This window comes from Scyliorhinus canicula, chromosome 2, assembly GCF_902713615.1.
Source record: "Scyliorhinus canicula chromosome 2, sScyCan1.1, whole genome shotgun sequence".
NCBI classification, from domain to species: Eukaryota; Metazoa; Chordata; class Chondrichthyes; order Carcharhiniformes; family Scyliorhinidae; genus Scyliorhinus; species Scyliorhinus canicula.
This window is the reverse complement of record NC_052147.1, coordinates 209,497,884-209,520,231: the sequence shown is the minus strand read 5'-3', so window position 1 is coordinate 209,520,231 and position 22,348 is coordinate 209,497,884. Positions and strand designations below refer to the sequence as shown.

Below are 22,348 nucleotides of genomic sequence, written 5' to 3'. Positions count from 1 at the left end.
ACTCTCACTATAGCACTCATATGCACAGTGCCTCTGCTATTACCTCCGGCAAGGTACTCCACCAGCCCCATGGTGGTGGCGGCCCTGAGGGTATCGGGGCATGGAGGAGGCACGTGGGAGCGGAGGGAGCATCGGTGTGTTCTCCAATCTGTAATAATCACCGGTTTGCCCCGGGAAAGATGGATGGAGGGTTTCAGAGATGGCAGAGAGCAGGGATTGAGAGGATGGGGGATATGTTTAGCCTGAGAACTGGAGGAGAAATTTGGACTGGCGAGGGGAAACAAATTTACGTACCTGCAGGTGCGGGACTTCCTACGCAGGCAGGTTTCAACCTTCCCGCTCCTACCACCAAGGCATACAGGACAGGGTAGTTTCTAGAGGGTGGGTGGGAGAAGGGAGGGTCTCTGACATTTGCAAGGAATTCATGGGGTCAGAGGAGACGCAGACTGAGGAGCGGAAGCACAAGTGGGAAGAAGAGTTGGGAAGAGAGATGGAGGATGGTCTTGGGCGGGCACGTTGAGTAGAGTCAACGTGTCCACAACATGTGCCAGGCTCAGCCTGATACAATTCAAGGTCGTTCACTGGGCCCACATGACAGTGGCCCGGATGAGCAGGTTCTTTGGGGTGGAAGATAGGTGTGCAAGGTGTGCGGGAGGGCCAGCGAACCATGTCCACATGCCCAAAGCTGAGGGGATTCTGGCAGGGGTTTGTGGATGTCATGTCCACGGTGTTAAAAACAAGGGTGGCACCGAGTCCAGAGGTGGCGATTTTCGGAGTGTCGGAACATCCAGGAATCCAGGAGGAGAAAGAGGCAGACCTTCTGGCCTTTGCCTACCTGGTAGCCCAGAGACGGATATTATTAGCTTGGAGGGACTCGAAGCCCCCGAAGTCGGAGACCTGGCTATCTGACATGGCTAGCTTTCTCTGTTTGGAGAAAATTAAGTTCACCTTGAGAGGGTCAACTTTAGGGAGGGGGGGGGGTAGCTTAGTTTAGAGTAGGGGGTTAGTAAAGATGGGACCTGTAAGGGAGGAAGACGGCTTTTTGCACTATGTTTATAAATTCATGTATATTGTTTATTTTGTTGTTGTTGTAAAACCATAAACACCTCAATAAAATGTTTATTAAAAAAAAACCAAACATATCCTTTGTCTTCTGTCCATGACATCTTTTGTCAATCTATCTTGACGTCCCATCCATCCCTGCCATTTTATTCTGCTCCAACTTCTCTATCCCCTTTTCCAACTCTACAATCAATCAGCACTCTCTTCAGCTCTGAAGAAGAGCTCAAAACTTTAACTTGGTTTCTCTCTCCACAGATGCTGTCAGACCCATTGTCTTTCCACCATTTTCTGTTCTTATTTGAAATGCTCCTGATGACATTAGAAGTGAATTTTATTTTAATTTCACTGGGGTAGTGTGGTAGTCTGTGTCGAGGTATTACGGTACCTAGTAATGCTGGAACACCATTGGTTGATAATGTATGCTTTCTATTGGTCGAGCCTGTATGGTAGCTCCGCCCTGCAAGGTGGGGTATAAGAGCCTGTGCAGCCCCAGCAGCTTCCTTTCTGTACCTGAGCTGCTGGGCGAAACATCTAGCTTATTAAAGTCTTCAGTTATACTACAACCTCGCTTTAGTAGTCATTGATTGTGCATCAATTTAATAACCTAGATTTAAAGAATGGAGCTCTGAATCAAGCCGGAGTGTCTGCAACTCAGCCCCCACGCAGTAAACTCGGCAGTGACTTTCAAGCACTGGCTAGCATGCTTCAACGGCTACCTCGGAATGGCAGAAAACACACCCACAAGAGAACAGAAACTGCAGATCCTGCACTCGAGGGTGAACCCAGAAGTCTACACCCTCATCGAGGAGGCGGACAACTTCGATGTCGGGATGGAGTTGCTGAAAGGACATTACATTCACCCTGTGAATCAGGTCTACACCCGGCATCTACTAGCAACGAGGCGACAAATTCCTGGTGAGTCACCAGAAGAATTCTACCGTGCGCTCCTAGTGTTGGGGAGAAACTGCAGCTGCTCACAAGTTTCAGCAAACGACCACACTGAACTGTTGAGTCGGGACGCTTTCGTTGCGGGTATGCTGTCCTCTCAAATCCGCCAGCGTTTGCTGGAGAAAGAAACTCCAGGCCTCAAGGAGGCACGGGTCCTTGCCAGCTCCCTGGATGTGGCCTCCCGAAACGCCCGCGCCTACGCCCCCGACCGTGCGGCAGCCCCCTTGGCAGTGTGGAATCCCTCTGCAGCCGACTCCGAGGCAATGCCCCACACTCCCCCACAAGCTTGCACTGCAAGACGGCCCAGCAACCCCGGGGGGCCCCACTGCTATTTTTGCGGGCAAGCCAAACACCCCCGACAGCACTGCCCAGCTCGTTCGTCCACCTGTAAAGGGTGCAGCAAAAAGGGCCATTTTGTGGCGGTATGCCAGGCCCGGCCGGTCGCTGCGGTCTCCGAAAGCGAATACGGACCGCCACTACAACCCTCTCCACGGGCCCCGCGCGGCCAGTGAACGGTGAACGCCGCCATTTTCCTCCTCCAGGGCCATGTGTGGCCTCCGGACGCCTCCATCTTGTTCCGCGGATGCCGCGTGCGATGGATGGGCGCCGCCATTTTGTGCACCCACAGCCAAGTGCGACCATTGGGCACCGCCACCTTGGATGGACTCCCAGGACCTCAGTGCAGATGACCACAGACTGCCCAACGAGAACACCCAGCTGCTGCCACAATTAGCCTCGGTGACCCTGGACCAGTCCCAGCCTCGAACACTCTCAACTGCTACTACAACGGTGCTCATCAGCGGACACAAGACGTCCTGCTTAATCAACTCTGGGAGCATGGAGAGCTTCATACACCCCGACACAGTAAGGCGCTGTTCTCTCCCCGTCCACCCTGTTAATCAAAAAATCTCCCTGGCCTCCGGTTCCCACTCAGTAGAGATAAAGAGGTTCTATGTCACAAATCTCACGGTCCAGGGAAGGGAGTTCAAAAATTACCCGCTCTACGTCCTACCCCATCTCTGCGCTGCCACACTCCTAGGGTTAGACTTCCAGTGCAACCTCCAAAGTCTACCTTTCAAATTCTGCGACCCTATACCCCCTCTCACTGTCTGCAGCCTTGCGACCCTCAAGGTCGATCCGCCTTCCCTGTTTGCGAACCTCACCCCGGATTGCAAACCCGTCGCCACCAGGAGCAGACGGTACAGTGTCCAGGACCGGATCTTTATTAAGTCAGAGGTCCAACGGCTACTGAGAGAAGGAGTCATTGAAGCTAGCAACAGTCCCTGGAGAGCTCAGGTAGTGGTGGTAAAGACTGGGGAGAAGAATAGGATGATCATCAACTACAGTCAGACCATCAACAGGTTTACGCAGCTGGACGCGTACCCTCTCCCCTGCATATCCGACCTGGTAAACAGGATCGCGCAATACAAGGTCTTCTCCACGGTGGACCTCTATGTCCGCCTACCACCAGCTCCCCATCCGCCTGAGTGACCGCAAGTACACTGCCTTCGAGGCAGATGGGCGGCTCTACCACTTTTTAAGGGTTCCTTTCGGTGTCACTAACGGGGTCTCGGTCTTCCAGCGAGTGATGGACCGAATGGTTGGCCGATACGGTTTACGGGCAACATTCCCGTATCTCGATAATGTCACCATCTGCGGCCACGACCAGCAGGACCACGACACCAACCTCCGAAAATTCCTCCAGACCGCGGAAATCCTTAACCTTACGTATAACAAGGATAAATGCGTCTTTAGCACCGATCACCTAGCCATCCTCAGCTACGTAGTGCGAAATGGAGTTATAGGGCCTGACCCTTGACGTATGCGCCCCCTTATGGAGTTTCCCCTCCATCACTGCTCCAAGGCCCTGAAGCGCTGCCTCGGTTTATTTTCTTACTACGCCCAGTGTTGTCCCCAACTATGCAGACAAGGCCCGTCCTCTGATCCAATCCACAGTCTTTCCTCTGTCGATAGAGGCCCGCCAGGCCTTCAGCTGCACCAAAGCAGATATTGCAAAGGCCACGGTGCATTCCATCGACGAGTCCCTCCCCTTCCAGGTCAAGAGCGACGCATCCGACGTAGCTCTGGCGGCCACCCTCAACCAAGCGGGCAGACCCGTGGCCTTCTTCTCATGTACCCTCCATGCTTCCGAAATCCGTCACTCCTCAGTCGAAAAGGAGGCCCAGGCCATATTAGAAGCTGTGCGACATTGGAGGCATTACCTGGCCGGCAGGAGATTCAGTCTCCTCACTGGCCAACGGTCGGTCGCCTTCATGTTCGATAATGCACAGCGGGGCAAGATAAAAAAACGATAAGATCTTGCAGTGGAGGATCGAACTCTCCACCTATAACTACGAGATCTTGTATCGTTCCGAGAAGCTAAACGAGCCTCCTGATGCCCTGTCCCGCAGCACATGTGCCAACGGGCAAGTGGACCGCCTCCGAGCCCTCCACGAGGACCACTGCCACCCGGGGGTCACTCGCTTCTTCCATTTTGTCAAGACCCGCAACCTGCCCTACTCCATCGAGGAGGTCAGGCCAGCCACCAGGAATTGCCAAATCTGCGCGGAGTGCAAGCCGCACTTCTACCGGCCAGAGAAAGCACACCTGATAAAGGCTTCCCATCCCTTTGAACGCCTCAGCATGGACTTCAAAGGTCCCCTCCCCTCCACCGACCGCAACACGTACTTCCTGAACGTGATTGACGAGTACTCATGATTCCCATTCGCCATCCCCTGCCCCGACATGACCGCAACCACTGTCACCAAAGCTCTCCATTGCATCTTTACACTGTTCGGGTTCCCCGCTTACATACATAGTGACAGGGGGTCCTCCTTTATGAGCGACGAACTGCGTCAATTCCTGCTCAGCAAGGGCATTGGCTCGAGCAGGACGACCAGTTATAACCCCCGGGGTAACGGACAGGTAGAGAGGAAGAACGGAACGGTCTGGAAGACCGTCCTACTGGCCCTACGGTCCAGAAATCACCCAGTTTCATGCTGGCAGGAAGTCCACCTGGATGCCCTCCACTCCATCTGGTCCCTGCTCTGTACCACGCCCAACCAAACACCTCACGAACGTCTCCTTGTTTTCCCCAGGAAGTCCTCCACTGGGACCTCGCTCCCGACCTGGCTGGCAGCCCCTGGTCCCATCCTGATCCGAAAACACGTGCGGGCGCACAAGTCGGACCCGTTGGTCGAGAGGGTCCATCTTCTCCATGCTAACCCCCAGTACGCCTACGTACCCCGATGGCCAACAAGACACGGTCTCCCCACGCACACCCCCGCCACCAGTCCCACCCCCCATCCCACACCTTACAGCTGCCCCCTTCCCAGGAGGATCAGTTCTTCCGCCGGCCCTGTCTAGGCCCCCCCTGCCACTGACGCACCCCGCAGATGCTCCCTTCCCAGGTCAATCAGCTCCCCCACCAGCGCCGTCTAGGGGTGTTGAAGCTGCCACAGAGATTGAAACCACTCTCCCGGAGTCACAGAAGCCCGAACCTTCACCGGCATCACCACCGAAGCTTCGACGATCACAGAGGACGGCCAGGGCCCCCGAACGACTGATTGCTTCATTTTACCGTGTATATAGTTAATTGTAAAATTGTAAAAGTGTAAATAGTTACGATAATAAGGCAAAACGCTGCACGGAGGCATTACGGTACCGCTTCTACCACGTTACCATGTTGTAATACCAAGCCACCACTCCCGCCGGATTCCTTTTTTTAAACAGGGGGTGAATGTGGTAGTCTGTGTAGAGGTTTACGGTACCTAGTAATGCTGGAACACCATTGGTAGATAACGTATGCTTTCTATTGGTCGAGTCTGTATGGTAGCTCCGCCCTGCAAGGCGGGGTATAAGAGCCCATGCCACCCCAGCAGGTTCCTTTCTGTACCTGAGCTGCTGGGGGAAACATCTAGCTTATTAAAGCCTTCAGTTGTTCTACAACCTCGCTTTAGTAGTCATTGATTGTGCATCAGCTAGTTAACGTTTTTTGGTTGAAAAGGTAAAGTATAACTAATTGTGTATTATAATGTGTTTCGTCAGTTGAAAGGAATGTTTCCATCAGTTACACTAAGTTCTAATTAAAAGAATTTTCAAATATATATCTCAAGGAAGCATTGCTTAGGCTTGAATCACAGACATTAGAAACATAGAAAAGAGGTGCAGAAATATACCATTCGGCCCTTTGAGCTTGCACCACCATTCAATATGATCATGGTTGATCATGCAAATTCAGTATCCCACTCCGGCTTTCTCTCCATTCCCCTTGATCCCTTTAGCCACAAGGGTCACGTCCAGCTCCTTCTTGCATATATCCAATGAACTGGCCCCAACTACTTTCTGTGGTAGAGAATTCCATGGCCGGGATCCTCCGAGCCTCCGTGCTGAAATCGTGCTTGGCACGGGGGTGGAGAATGGGGCATCAGACTGCGGACCGGAGAATCGCCGACAGTCGGCCAGGGTTTCGATCGGGGGCAATCTTGGCGGGGCCTATATTGTTGTGGCCGGCTTGCTGCGTGGGTCCGCCATGTTGCGCGAGGTCACCGCGCGCATGCGCAGTCCCGCAGCCGGAACTGCAGGGCCCCTCCAGGACCAACTCCAGTGAGTTCAAGCCCAGTCGATCCAGTCTTTCTTCATACGTCAGTCCTGCTATCCTGGGAATTAGTCTGGTGAACCTTCGCTGGACACCCTCAATAGCAAGAATGACCTTCCCTCAAACTTGGACATCAAAACTGCACACAATACTCAAGGTGTGGCCTCACCAAGGCCCCGTATAACTGCAGCAAGACATCCCTGCTCTCGCTATGAAGGCTAGCATGCCATTAGCTTTCCACACCGCCTGCTGTCCAAGCATGCCAACCTTCAGCGACTGCTCCACCATGACACCCAGGTCTTGTTGCATTTCATAGAATCATCGAATTTACAGTGCAGAAAGAGGCCACTGAAGTGAATAACCTCACATTTACTCACATTATATTGCATTTGCCCACTCAGCCAGCCTGTCCAAGTCATCCTGCAGTCTCTTTGCATCCTCCTCACAGCACACACTGCCACCCTGCTGAGTATCAGATGCAAATTTGGAGATATTGCATGCAATTCCTTTCTCCAAATCAGTAATGTATATTGTGAACAGCTGGGGTCTCAGCATTAAACCCTGCTGTATCCCACTGGTCACTGCCTGCCACTTTGAAAAGGTCCCATTTATTCCCACTCTCTGCTTCCTGTTTGCCAACCCGTTCTCTATACATGTCAATACATAACTCTCAAATACCATGAGCTTTAATTTTGTGGGACCTCGTCAAAAGCCTTTTGAAAATCCAGATACACAACATCCACTGGTTCACCCTTGTCCACGCTATTGGTCACATCCTCAAAAAATTCCAGAAGATTTGTCGAGCATGATTTCTCTTTAGTGAATCCATGCTGACTTGGACTGATCCTGTCCCTGCTTTCCAAATGCTCAGTTATTTCATCCTTAATAATTGACTCCAGCAGTTACCCCACCACCGATGTCAGGCTAACCGGTCTATAATTCCCCGTTCTTTCTCTCCCTCCTTTTTTAAAAAGTGGGGTTATATTAGCTACCCTCCAAGCCATTGGAACTCTTCCAGTCCATAGAGTGCTGGAAAATGACCACCAATGCATCCACTATTTGTAGGGCCACTTCCTTAGGTACCCTGGCATCCAGAGCATCTGGCCCTGGCGATTTATCGGGTTTTAATCCCATCAATTTCCCAAATACTATTTCCTGACTAATAAGGATTTCCTTCAGTTCCTCCTTCATACTAGACCCTCTGTCCCCTAGCATTTCCGGAAGGTTATTTGTGTCCTTCTTAGTGAAGACAGATCCAAAGTATTTGTTCAACTGGTCTGCCATCTCTTGGTTGCCCATTATGGAATCACCTGATTCTATCTGAAAGGGACCTATATTAGCTGTGCCGTCAGACCAAGAAAGTTCCTCATGGGTTTGCTGGAATTCAAAGAGAACTTCTGCAATTTTCCATCTTAAATTTTAAATCTTAAATTTTCTTCATATCAGCTATTCAGGGGCAGCACGGTGGCGCAGTGGGTTAGCCCTGTTGCCTCACGGCGCTGAGGTCCCAGGTTCGATCCCGGCTCTGGGTCACTGTCCGTGTGGAGTTTGCACATTCTCCCCGTGTTTGCGTGGGTTTCACCCCCACAACCCAAAGATGTGCAGGCTAGGTGGATTGGCCACGCTAAATTGCCCCTCAAATGGAAAAAAATTAATTGGGTACTCTAAATTTATAAAAAAATAAATAAAATAAAAAAATATCAGCTATTCATACTGCCTAACTGCCTTTCTCAAGGAAAGGTTATCTATAATCACGGAAACTACATTATTCATGAAGATGGAAGTTAGAAGGAAAAATATTAATCAGGAGTACTAGCTTGCTAGACCAACGCCTAAAATACACGGTACATTTTCCAGATCTTTCTCACCAGCTGGTGGCCAAATTTAATCTCTGATAAGACCAAGCACTGTGTGGCAGGACTCTCGCCTCTTGGGCCACAATTATCCAGCGTTTGCTGGCGACAGGATTTTCTGGTACCGCTGCCCTCAGGTTTCCAGGCAGCGTGGGGTGGCTTTAACAGGAATTCCCGTTGATAGCGCAGGATCAGAGAATCTCGCCACCAGCGAACGGCGGGCTACCTCACGTCGCTGGGAAACACACGGCTGGGAGACCATGTGGGATACATGGCTCTTACCACCACAGAGCAAACACAGAAGTCTCTCCACAGCGCCTCCTGACTAGATTACAGGCTTCAACCATGTTGTTCCTCATTTCATATATTCGACCATTAATACTCTACTGTTCCACACCACTACACTTTTGTTGTTTTCGCGTCAGGTTATATACCATGTCTGGTCCACAAAGCTATTTATAAACTATGATTTTACCTCCCCCATCAACTCTAATGGTGCCTTTCTTTCATCATTGTCACTGCCTTCATTATCAACATCAACACCATCCTCCTCTTCCTTTTCATTTGCATCATCATCCTCTTCAGATTCTTCTGAAATTCTGTTAATAGTATTGGTGGTAGCTAAATTGTGTGATTCAACAGTGGCTGTAGGGATTTCCAGTGCATTTGCTTCTTTAGTGCGGGAAGAATTTAGATACTTTTGTGCATCTGCAAAACAGAAAAAAAACAAGTGGACTAATAACAAATCAAGCTCAATTTTTAAAAGATTAATTTATGAAAATACACTTTTTAATTTTATAATGTATTATGGTAACTACCAGTTAAATGTTGTTTTGAAAATGATATCTCCTCTTACTTCTCTCCTGTATGTTTGCAAAGGTGACCTCCAGTTGCCAAGCAACTGCTTTTCATGGAATTGCCTAGACATTTGTTGCAGACCATTCCATTATTTAGGTTGCATAGTTGTCCCTGAACCTGACACCATCCTCACGTGCTTACTTTCAAGTTGATGTCCAGGTTGCAATCAGGAGAATGAGCTTGCTGATTGTTCCTGGCAATGAGACCAATTTTAGCCAATCTGGCTTATGCTCTGACTTCATTGTTAGCAATGCAATACTATTGACACTTTTAAAGGAAAATGCCATGCCCACATCATGTTATGAACTTTCAGACATACTTTGAGAAACTGGGCACGAATCAGCTGTAAAGATGGCTGCCACAAATCATGTGACTTTTGGCATTTGGGCAACAGACAGTAAAAAGTCTCAGTCGAATATTTCATTAAGTCTGGACATCCACAGCCTTTGTTTGGACAAATACATGAATAGGATGGGAATAGAGGGATACGGACCTCAGAAGTGTAGACGATTTTAGTTTAGACGGGCAGTAGGGTCGGCGCAGCCTTGGAGGGCCGAGGGGCCGGTTCCTGTGCTGTACTTTTCTTTGTTCTTTGTTCTTAACTCACACGTCTTTGTTTATGGTGTTGTCAGACTGCCTCTCTACTTGACAAAAATTAAAGATTGAAACTCAATTTGTGGCAGGTGGAAGTGAATGGCCATTATCAACTTGGCGGTACGGTGGCACACTAGTTGGTCTGCTAACCGCTGCCAGTGGCACAACACTACTGCCTCACCGCGCTCAGGACCCGGGTTCAATTACCACCTTAAGTGGTGACTGTCTATGGGGGGTTTTTACGTTCTCCCAATATCTCCATGGGTTTCCGGTTTCTTCCCACAGTCCAAAGATGTGCAGGTTAGGTGGATTGGTCATGCCCCCGACAGGGACCCCTGTGATAGGGAGACCCTCCCCAAAGGGACCCCTGTAATAGGGAGACATCCCCCCCCCCCCCGACAGGGACCCCTGTAATAGGCAAACCCCCCCACCCCTCCCAAAGGGACCCCTGTAATAGGCAGACCCCCCATAAAAGGACCCCTGTAATAGGGAGACCCCCCCACCCCACCTACAGGGACCCCTGCAATACTGGGACCCTCCTACAGGGACCCGTGTAATCGGGAGACCTCCCTACAGGGACACCTGTAATAGGGAGACCTCCCCTACAGGGACCCCTGTAATAGCGGGATCCCCATACAGGGACCCCTGAACTAGGGGGACCTCCCCCTTACAGGGACCCCTGTAATAGGGAGACCCCCCCCCCCCGGCCAGGATCCCTGATAGACCTCTCTGGGCCCCCTGTGATAGGGAGACCCCACACAGGGGCCTCTGTAATGGGGGGATCTCCCCGGGACTCCTATAATAGAAACCTCTCCGGGACCCGTGATAGGGAGACCCCGACAGGGACACCCTGACCAAAGGGACCCCACAGGGATCCCGGCAATAGACAGACCCCCCCACAGGGACCTCTGTGATAGGAAGACCCCCCATGGGGACACGCTGACCAAAGAGACCCCATAGGGATCCCCGTAATAGGCAGACACCCCCCTGTAATTGGGAGACCCCCACAGGGGTCCCTGTGATATGGAGACCCCATATCGGGGTTCCTCTGTTACAGGGTTCCCAGTGGGGTGCCCCCATCACAGGGGTCCCAGTGGGGGTTTCCCCTATCATAGGGGTCCCAGTGGGGATCCCCTTATCACAAGGGTCCCAATTGACCGGGCGGGGGGGGGGGGGTTCCCCCTATCATTTGGTTCCATGTCCACGAGATTCCCGGCCACAGGGACCGGAGAACCATGGAAGGCTGGAGCACAGGGCGCCCAGCCCTCAAAAAGGTGCAAATGGGTCATCAAGTCAGCTGCCAGCGGGGGGGCCGGAGCAGCACGTTCGTATAAGTGCCCGGCACCCATCATGATTCTCCGTCCCATTGGGGAATGCATTCTGAGCATCCTGGAGTGGAGAATCCCGTCCATAGACTTTAAAGATTTGTTTTTAAATACAATTTTTAAAATTATTATGCCGAAATGTGACATTCAACAAACATAAGATTCACTTTTCAGGGCTCCCAGCAAGGCAGTTTTGCAGTAATTATCATAAGCTATTTAATAAACTCCAGTTATGGGGTGATTTTAAGAGATGGGATGCAATACTATTGACATTTTTAAAGGAAAATACCATGCCCAGTACTGGCACATCATGTTGTGAATTTTCAGACATACTTTTAGAAATTGGTCACAAATCAGCTGTAAAGATGGCTGCCACAAATCATGTGACATTTGGCATTTGGGCTACAGACAGGTTAAAAAGGGGAGGCAAGGGGAGGTTGACAAGGTTGGGGTGGGTTGGTGGGGAATGTATGTTGGGTGTTGTTTATGTAAGTCGTGTTGGCTGGTTTTGGAGTGTGTGGTTGTCCATTGTGTTAAAGTTTATAATATAAATGCCTCAATAAATATTTTTCAAAAAAAAACTCCAATTACACCTTATTCAACAAAGTGCAACAGTTTCCAAGTTTCCTTTTAAACAGCGAGCTGGGGGAACATCGGAAGGGGGATTGGAACAGGAGTAGGCCATTCAACCTGCTCTGCCATTCAATTCGATCATGGCTGTTAGAATTGAAATGCTCATCATTTCATGACTGCAAGAGGAATAGCAGTCTGTGGGAACCTCACCAAAAGCAACTTCTAGATTCGGCATTATTTTGTACTTGCCCAAATTCCTAAAGTTGCTGTCAGTTTCAGTGTAGTAATGATACTGAACACTGACAACAGCAAAGTTTGGACCAATATTTTTTTCCCGAAGACAGCACATTGCTGAACATGATTATTCCAGGTATCAGGAATCAATTTTGAGGAAAGATTGAAAAGAAAAGTGATCTTGTTCTCTTTGGGACAGAGGAACAGACAAAAATATGTCTTGGAGTTTTCAAAATTATGCAGGAAATTGGGCAAGGTTCAAATTTGAAGAGTGGGTGGAGTTAAACATTATGGCTAATTAGATGGAACCTTTTATGCATACCACACCTTATTTGGAAAACACCTTGAACTCGTGAAAGGCCAGACAGAGAGCCATATTTTCCCGGTTTGTTTAAAAGATGAGTTCTGTGCTGTGTGAAAGCAGTTCTACTCAAGTCATTAGAAGCATCAGTTCAGCCAGTCTAGACTCAGAAACAAGCTGCAAGTCATTACACAGGAAGAATATATAACCTGCTGCAGTTTAAAGTTAATCTGTGAAGGAATCTCCCAGATATTTGACTACAAAAAACCTCGCAAGCTGCTGTGAACCCTTTGCCTTACAAAACCCTCAACTCAACTTTAAATCACTGAACAAAGAAAGAACAAAGAAAATTACAGCACAGGAACAGGCCCTTCGACCCTCCCAGCCTGCGCCGGACTAAACCTGTCGCCTATTTTACAAGGATCTACTTCCCTCTGTTCCCCACCCGTTCATATATCAGTCCAGATGCATCTTAAATGATGCTATCGTGCCCGCCTCTACCACCTCCGCTGGCAAAGCGTTCCAGGCACCCACCACCCTCTGCGTAAAAAACGTTCCACGCACATCTCCCTTAAACTTTCCCCCTCTCACCTTGAAATCGTGACCCCTTGTAATTGACACTCCCACTCTTGGAAAAAGCTTGTTGCTATCCACCCTGTCCATACCTCTCATAATTTTGTAGACCTCAATCAGGTCCCCCCTCAACCTCCATCTTTCCAACGAAAACAATCCTAATCTACTCAACCTTTCTTCATAGCTAGCACCCTCCATACCAGGCAACATCCTGGTAAACCTCCTCTGCACCATCTCTAAAGCATCCACATCCTTCTGGTAATGTGGCGACCAGAACTGCACGCAGTATTCCAAATGTGGCCTAACCAAAGTCCTATACAACTGTAACATGGCCTGCTGACTCTTGTACTCAATACCCCGTCCGATGAAGGCAAGCATGCTGTATGCCTTCTTGACCACTCTATCGACCTGCGTTGCCACCTTCAGGGTACAATGGACCTGAACTCCTAGATCTCTCTGTATATCAATTTCCCCCAGGACTCATCCATTGACCATATAGTCCACTCTTGAATTAGATCTTCCAAAATGCATCGCTTCGCATTTGCCTGGATTGAACTCCATGCATTCAAAAGACCATTGGCCTGCCGCTGGGAGACCAGCAATCTGCAGCATGAGTGGGACAGAGTACATGTGATATTGCATTTAATTCAGGAAAAGTGTGCAAAAATAGCCCATTTATTTTTAAACACAAAAACATGCTGCTGAGTTATTTAATTTGAATACACACTCGAAGGGTTAAAAAACACACATCTCTTTCCATACAAAACATGCTGAACGTGGACAGTAAGAGAACACATAACTTCTGTCTGTAACAGAAGTGTACTTATGCATGTTTTAAAAGGGAGCCAGAAGCAAAAGGTAGTTTAATATATAAGACTGTGGTGATGTTGCTCTGAAAACTGTAAATGATCGTGCCTTGGCAATCAATTGACACCTCATGTTCATTGCATTGGGAAATTTTTAAAAATCTGGTTTTGGCTTTGACCAGGTGCAGTGAGGACAGAAGTTGGGATGTAGGCTGGTAAGGAGGTTTTTGTAAATCATTTTTTCTGAAAATCTTCAGCATCTTTCCAGTGAGTGTATATTCCCACATCTCTCAGGTAACTTGTAGAACATATTCTTTATTTCAACCGTCTGGCTTTCACTGTGACTGACACAAGTTGGTGCTCTCATAGTGAACTAATGAATTCTCACAAAATTCCTTTCAGCTGTGTATTTGCATAACAGTACTTAACCCCATATTTCATTGTAGCTATAAAACGTATTTAAAATAAACAGATTAATGATCATTAAAATAATTTTATGTGAATGTATTGACCTGTGTGCAACAAGCTACCCATCATCGAAGATGTCAAACAAATTTCTTTGTCCTTATATATTAAATCTTGCCATACCCTCACACCACCTTATCTCTGTAACCAACCTCCTCCAACCTAACATGAGAGTGTGCTCTAAGCTCTTCCAATTCTGGTCTCGAGCCTTCTGGAGTGAAAATTCCCTTTAAAAAGCCTTAAGGGCAAAATTGAATATTCGGCAGCCTGGCTGAATGGCAAATGGAAAGAGCTAATGCTATAAATTGTGGATGTTCAAAGGAGATAAAGCACTCTTGTGATCCTGGCAGATTTAAGTGGTTAGGGTTACAATTTGGAACAAATGTGCCAAGAAACAAAAGAAAAGACATTTTTTTGAAGTTGTTTATGTCCATAAGACATAGGAGTGGAAGTAAGGCCATTCGGCCCATCGAGTCCACTCCACCATTCAATCATGGCTGATTTCAACTCCATTTACCCGCTCTCTCCCCATAGCCCTTAATTCCTCGAGAAATCAAGAATTTATCAATTTCTGTCTTAAAGACACTCAATGTCCCGGCCTCCACCGCCCTCTGTGGCAATGAATTCCACAGACCTACCACTCTCTGGCTGAAGAAATTTCTCCTTATCTCTGTTCTAAAGTGACTCCCTTTTATTCTAAGGCTGTGCCCCCGCGTCCTAGTCTCCCCTGCTAATGGAAACAACTTCCCTACGTCCATCCTGTCTTTTGTTATTGAAGGGTGACAATTTATGGGAGCAAACAATACACAGGACATGCCTGTGTTTTTGTTGCTCCATACTGCTGAATCTGGGATCATCACAGTTCGTTGAAAATGATTTGGCACGCAAATGGGTGGCACGGCAGCACAGTGTTTAGCACTGTTGCTTCACAGCACCAGAGACCGGGTTGGATTCCTGGCTTGGGTCACTGTCTGTGCAGAGACTGCACGTTCGCCCTGTGTCTGCGTGAGTTTCCTCCAGGTGCTCAGGTTTCCTCCCACAAGTCCCGAAAGACGAGCTTGTTAGGTGAATTGGACATTCTGAATTCTCCCTCAGTGTACCCGAACAGGCGCCGGAGTGTGGCGATGAGGGGATTTTCACAGTAACTTCATTGCAGTGTGAATGTAAGCCTACTTATGACACTAATAAAGATTATTATAAGAAGGGATGAACACAGACAAAATATTTGTTCCTCAGAATAGTTAACAAAATGAAGGAAGATTTTTTAAAATTAAAGATATAAAAAATGGTGGGAGAGTTTCTGGTACAGCATGCCGTCGGGATTCTCCATTTTGCCGGCTGGTCAATGGGGATTCCCATTGTGGGGCAGCCCACGCCGTCGGGAAACCCCGGACTGCCGACAAAATCAAGAATCCCGATGGCGGAGAATTCAGCCCGGTGTTTGTCACAGAGATAGCATGACATGGCGTCTTGAAGAGAACAATTACAGAGGTTTAGAAGCTTAGGAAGAACGCAAGCAGGGTACAGGGAAAAGTTTAATTGTACCATTAGAATATATAAGAATTTTCATAAGACTAAGGAAATTTAGCCTTATTGGCGCTACTAATATGCTTGGTGGATGTACTTTATTATGTTGTGTTATTTGAGCAACGCAAGTCGCTACTTGCTGGAGACGATATTGAAAAATACTCCAGTCCTCGAAGCAAGTTGAAAGTATTTATTTAGCAACGAAAGTATTTATTTAGCAATGAGTTTGACACTCTGCTGATGTAACTCTAGCAACGCAGTAAACTTGACTAGCTGTATCAACTGAATCTAAGTCACATGTGGTGGCCTGACTGCGATACTTGCTACACTCGTTCTGTTCCTACGGTCTCTGCTGGGGAGTGAGGGCGAGAGCTTGTGTGAGCTGTGTTTTTATGGTGGTCGTGTAATGCCCTCTAGTGGTGAGGCCACAGCTGGGTGTTCTGATTACCCATTGGTTACATGTCTACATATTATTACATTGGTTACATGTCTACATATCATTACATCTCCCCTTTTTTTTTACATTTCTAGTATAGTAATAAGAAAATGACTTGGATACACAGTAGACATGGGAAGGAAAATATTCATAAGTTCATGCTTTGAGGTCTTCGTCTCGTTCTCAATGAGCTTCTGAGAGGTGGCGGTGGAGACGCAGGTGGTTTGATAGTCGTGTGGGAATCATGACTAGTGGAATTGTGGGTTGGGTTGTCTTGAGGTATCACTTCAGCAAACGCCAGGGGAGGGGAAATTGGTCGTGGGCGTGTGGTTTTCCGAAGTGTCCTTCAATTTCTGCGAATGATGGTGCCATCAGCCGTTTTTACCACGTGGGATCTGGGCGCGGCCTGTCGAATAATGACAGCTGGAGCAGACCAACCACCATCAGCTACTTTGATCCTGACGGTGTCTGCTGGAGATAGAGCGTCCAGATCGGTTGCATGTTTGTTGTAGTGATGTTTCTGATCATCACAAAGCTGTTGCATCTTTTTTACCACCGGCAGGTGATCTGGATTAGGTAGGTGTAGGGCCGGAAGCGTTGTTCTCAGGTCCCTGTTCATCAGCTGGTGACATGCCAATTGATTAGGGAGTAGCACGATATGAGAGTAGTGCTAAGTGAATGTCGGATGCGGAGTCCAAGCCTTTGTTGAGGAGCTGTTTGATTATGCGCACCCCCTTTTCAACTTTGCCGTTGGACTGCAGGTAGTGTGGACCACAGGTGACGTGCTTAAAGTTGCAGCATTTTGCAAACGTGGTCCATTCTCGACTGTGGAAACACGGTCCATTGTCGGTCATAACAGTATTCGTATACCATGACAAGAAAAAGTTTCTTTGCATGTTTTGATCACTGTCTTTGAGGTGAGGTCAGACAGTTTCATTACTTCAGAGTAGTTTGAGTAGTAGTCTATGAGTAGTATGTAGTCACGACCATTAGAGTGGAATAGGTCAATGCCTACCTTGGACCACGGAGAGGTTTCCAAGTCGTGTGGTTGAAGCATCTACTTACACTGCGCAGGCTGGAACTTCTGACAGGTCTCGCAGCCCAAGACCATGTCCATGATGTCCTGATTGATGCCGGTCCAGTAGAAGGCTTGTCGAGCCCTGTGACTGCATTTTTCAATGCCAAGGTGTCCCTCGTGAATTTGATGAAGTACTATGGGCCTGCAACACAGCGGAATCACTATTCTGTCCATCTTCAGCAGTATTTCATTGATCAACGTTAGGTCGTCTTTGACGTTGGTAGAATTGCGGACATTGCTCTTTCGGCCACCCATTGTTGAGGTTATGAATGACTCGTTGCAGCAGAGGGTCTTTGTCCATCTCTTCTCTGATAAGAATTATTTTTTCGTCTATTGCAGGAAGGTTGCTTGCGCACATTTGTACCCGAGATTCGATGTGTTGGATTATCTCTAGTGGTTCACTCGGTGAAGTGACTGAGCGAGACAATGCATCTGACAATAGGTCTTTGCCAGGCGTATATACAAGATTGAAATCAGATCTCCGAAGTTTAAGTAGAATTCTTTGTAATCAAGGAGTCATGTAATTGAGGTTCTTTTGGATGATGTGCACCAGAGGTCTGTGATCCGTGAATGTTGGTAGGCCGTGGACGTAGTCATGGAATTTTAAAATGCCGGTGAGAAAACTTAAACACTCCTTTTCAATTTGAGCATACTGAGTCTCTGTCGGTGTCATTGCACGTGATGCATATGCGATTTGGACCAATGAGAACGTGTCATTTTCTGTAGCAACACTGCTCCAATGCCATCCTGACTTGCGTCAGTCGAAACCTTGGTTTCACAATCTGGGTCAAAGAACGTTAAGATGGGTGCAGTGGTGAGTTTCGCCTTTAACTCCAACCACTCTTTCTGATGTTCCGTCGTCCACTCGAACGAGGTTGATTTTTTAATTAATTTTCTTAGAGACGTTGTGTGGGCGGCCAAATTTGGGATAAATTTACCTAAAAAATTCACCTCTCCAAGGAAGTGAAGTAGTGCTTTCTTGTCCTCGGGGACTTTCATTGCTTCAATGGCTTTTATCTTGTCCATGTCCGAGCGTGCACTGTGTTTCAATATCTGATCATCCAGGAACTTGAGCGTGGACGTTCCAACGCTACATTTGGATTTGTTGAGATTGAGGCCATGCTCATGTATGTGTCTGAATACTCTCATCAGCCGCGACACATGTTCCGCCGGAGGTGGAAACCAGATGATAACATCATCCACGTAGGCACGAACTCCGTCTATTCCTTCCATCATCCGTTCGATGATGCGGTGGAATATTTCAGATGCCGAGATAATCCCAAATGGCATCCAATTGTAGCAGAATCTGCCAAAAGGCGTGTTGAAGGTGCAGAGCTTTCTGCTGGATTCTTCTAGTTGGATTTGCCAGAATCCTTGGGATGCATCTAGCTTGGTGAAGAAGCGCACGTGTGCCATTTCGCTCCTAATTTCTTCTCTTTTTGGGATCGGATAATGTTCCCGCATGATGTTTTTGTTTAGATCCTTGGGGTCGATGCAGATTCGTAGGTCCCCTGAAGGCTTTTAGACGCACACCATCGAATTGACCCAGTCAGTCGGTTCAGTGACCTTTCTTCTGTAGACTTGCAAGTTCTGATTTTAACCGGTCCCTCAGTGGAGCAGGAACCCTCTTTGGTGGGTGAACCACTGGTTTTGCATCAGTCCGCAGCAGAATTTTGTATTCATATAGAAGTATGCCCATTCCGCTGAAGACATCTGGGTATTGGTCCAGTATTCCTTCAATGCTAACCTGAAGATCTTGATGACACAACGTCATAGTGTAGACCCTTTGAATAAGGTTCAGTTGCTTGCAGGCTTGCGCACCTAGCAGCGATGACCTATCTGGTTGGAGAATCTCAAATCTCAGGTTCGGCTGTGTGTGTCTGTTGGACACTGTTAAATGGCATGATCCCAGTGACGGGATTGCATTGCCATTGTAGTCCTGGAGTTTGCAGGCAGCTGGAAGGATTTTGGGAGCCTTCTTGATCTTCGTGAAGTCGAGCTTCGCGAGCAGGTTAGCAGAGGCACCTGTGTCCAGTTTGAACTGAATGGGGCATCTGTTTACATCCAGCGCTGTGTTCCATTCAGCCTCGGAATCAATGGTATGGATTGATTTCACTTACGAGGTATGCTGTGTGTAGTTTTCAAACTTTGTTATGATCCCACTTGGAATGTTTTATCCAGGTAGTCATCGTCTGGATCCGTTGCACCTGCTTGATCAGACTCATCCGTTTGGAGTTGCACACTTCTGATGCGACTCTGCTTTAAATGCAGTCTTTGACTTCTAAATTGTGGTGCAGATTGCACTGGGCAGCATAATGGTTGAGTCTCCCACATTGGGATTCATTGTTTGCCTCTTGCAGGGCATTTTGTTCGAAAGTGGGCGGTTCCACACTTTATGCACTTCATCGCGTCGACGTCATGATGTTCTGTGCGTCTTCGCGCATGCGTGGTGCGGTTCTCGGCCGTTTCGTACCTTTGGTCATAATGCACATGCGCAGTGAGGTTCTTGGCCGTTTAGTTTTTTCTTTCATACTGCGCATGCATAGGGCCCGAGTTCGTGCGCGCAAGGTGGCTGCCATCGGAAACATGGAGGCACTGGATTCGGGGGATGGCCTGGATGCACTCTACCTCGTGGAAGGTTTCTTCGCCACTTTCAGCATTTTTGTATTGTAAGTAGCGATTTTTTGAATCTTCATGTACCGTGCACGTTTCTATTGCGATCTCGAGAGTCATATGTTTAATTTTTAGCAGTTGCTCTCTCAGAGGATCAGAGTGGATTTCAAAAACTATCTGGTCTCTGATCATTGAGTCAGCTGTTGCACCAAAATTGCAGGATTGCGCTAGCAGTCTAAGGTTAGTGAAAAAACTGTTGAAGGATTCTTCTTTACCTTGCATCCTTTGTTTAAAGATGTAGCGCTCAAATATTTCATTTGTCTGGACCTCGCAGTGGCTATCAAGTTTTTCAAGGATGGTTTCATACTTTGTTTTATCCTGCCCTTCTGTGCAGTTAAAGGCATTCTAGATCCCCATCCCGTGTTCACCAGCAGTAGTCAGAAAGAGCTATTTTCCAAGCATCGGTCGCATTCGTCAGACGCTTCTACATGCAGTTGAAATTTTTGTTTAAACAAGCAGCAGTTAGCATTAAGGTTACCGGTGGTCCTGAGGTAATGAGGAGCTTGTGATCTGTCCATCGTGCCTGCAATCGGCAGCTTTGTTCCAGAGGCGATGCTTCTGTTGCCAAAGAGGTATCTGATTTTGTCTCGAAACTTACTGAATTTAACTAGGTAGATGCAGCAGTCACTCTGGTACCATATTATGTTATGTTATTTGAGCAACGTAAGTCGCTACTTGCTGTAGATGATGTTGAAAAATACTCCAGTTCTCGAAGTAAGTTGAAAGTATTTATTTAGCAATGACAAAGCAACTAAATGAGTTCGACACTCTGCTGATCTAACTCTAGCAATACAATAAACTTGACAACAGCCCAGGATATTTGAAAGAGCATCGCCGCGCAAAGCAAGGCTACCGATTTATTACACTGACTCAGAAACTCAAGGTTGCACTCTTTTAGATCAACCAATTGTTGATCTATTTTGGTAGAACTGTTCAACTATTTTTCCTTAAAATTTACACAATCCTACAGGCTCTTGGAATTATTGTTAAAAGCTGCATGTGCATTAGGACAAGTTAAACTAATCACACTTTTAATATATCCAATATATAACTTGAGTACTGCTGAATAAAGTGACATGCTACTGAAGCTCGTCGTCTCTTTCTCATTAGGACAGCTACGCAAGATAAACCAAAAGTAAAGGGAACAACAATTTACACAACATGAGAAGGGTGTGATAATTGGTTGGCAAGTGGACTCTGATTAGTAGAGGCATTATCATGGAGAATTCAGCAAGGAGCAATTAACTGTTAACTGCCAAGCTTTTGTTTCAAATTCAAATCAGGCAGGTTTGGCTCTGATTGGTGAAGGTAATGTACTGAGAAAATAACCAGGGAATGGCAGTCCCCAAAAGTCGATCTGCCTGGTTTGAATTTGAAACAACAGCTTGGCAATTAATAGTTAACTGTTCCCTGCTAGTCTTCCGGTGACAGTGATGTGCTGAGCAGATGCACATCAGGTGGCTGTCCTCCACAACATAGCCAGACAGCACTTTTAGTTGGAATTAGCCCAAACATTTGGTCGCATCTCATCCATGATTAAGAAAGGGAAAGGACAGAATCATCATGCCAGGAAATGGGAGCTCGAGAGGCCGCACAGACGACAGAAGCGGAGGGAAAATCCATGAGCAGCAGGTGAACGAATCGCGGACCCACGAGGTACAAGGACACTGGCCACCCTGGAGTGAGGGAGACCGACGATCCAAACAACGGCTTTCCCCCCCCCCCTCAACCTGGAGATGGATGGAAGACATTCCTGACGAAGGAACTGATGGCAATGAGGGAGGCAATAAAAGTGGAAATCCAGGCGGCGGTCAAGGTGGCAGTAATGGAGGCATTGCTCGCCATGCAAATGGCGATCTATGGACTGGGGAGGAAGGTGGAGGTACAGCGGAAGACGGTCCTTGATTGGATTGGATTGGATTGGATTTGTTTATTGTCACGTGGTACAGTGAAAAGTATTTTTCTGCAAGCAGCTCAACAGATCATTCAGTACATGGAAGAAAAGGGAATTAAACAATTCAAGAAAATACATGAGAATACATAATAGGGCAACACAAGATATACAATGTAACTACATAAGCATTGGCATCGGTTGAAGCATACAGGATGTAGTGTTAATGAGGTCAGTCAATAAGAGGGTCATTTAGGAGTCTGGTGACAGTGGGGAAGAAGCTGTTTTTGAGTCTGTTTGTGCGTGTTCTCAGACTTCTGTATCTCCTGCCCGGTGGAAGAAGTTGGAAAAGTGAGTAAGCCGGGTGGGAGGGATCCTTGATTATGCTGCCCGCTTTCCCCCGGCAGCGGGAGGTGTAGATGGAATCAATGGATGGGAGGCAGGTTTGTGTGATGGACTGGGCGGTATTCACGACTCTCTGAAGTTCCTTGCGGTCCTGGGCCGAGCAGTTGCCATACCAGGCTGTGATGCAGCCTGATAGGATGCTTTCTATA

The 22,348-nt window shown here is 47.6% G+C and overlaps 1 protein-coding gene across 2 annotated transcripts in view; it reads right to left on the bottom strand.

Moving 5' to 3' along the window:
- erich2 (glutamate-rich 2) overlaps nt 1–22,348 on the bottom strand; it is a 289,680-nt gene that overhangs the window by 134,037 nt on the left and 133,295 nt on the right. For both annotated transcript variants that reach the window (XM_038789479.1, XM_038789478.1), the window contains one exon: nt 8,936–9,168. In XM_038789479.1, the coding sequence (XP_038645407.1) occupies nt 8,936–9,168 (233 nt within the window). The remainder of the gene's footprint in view (nt 1–8,935; nt 9,169–22,348) is intronic.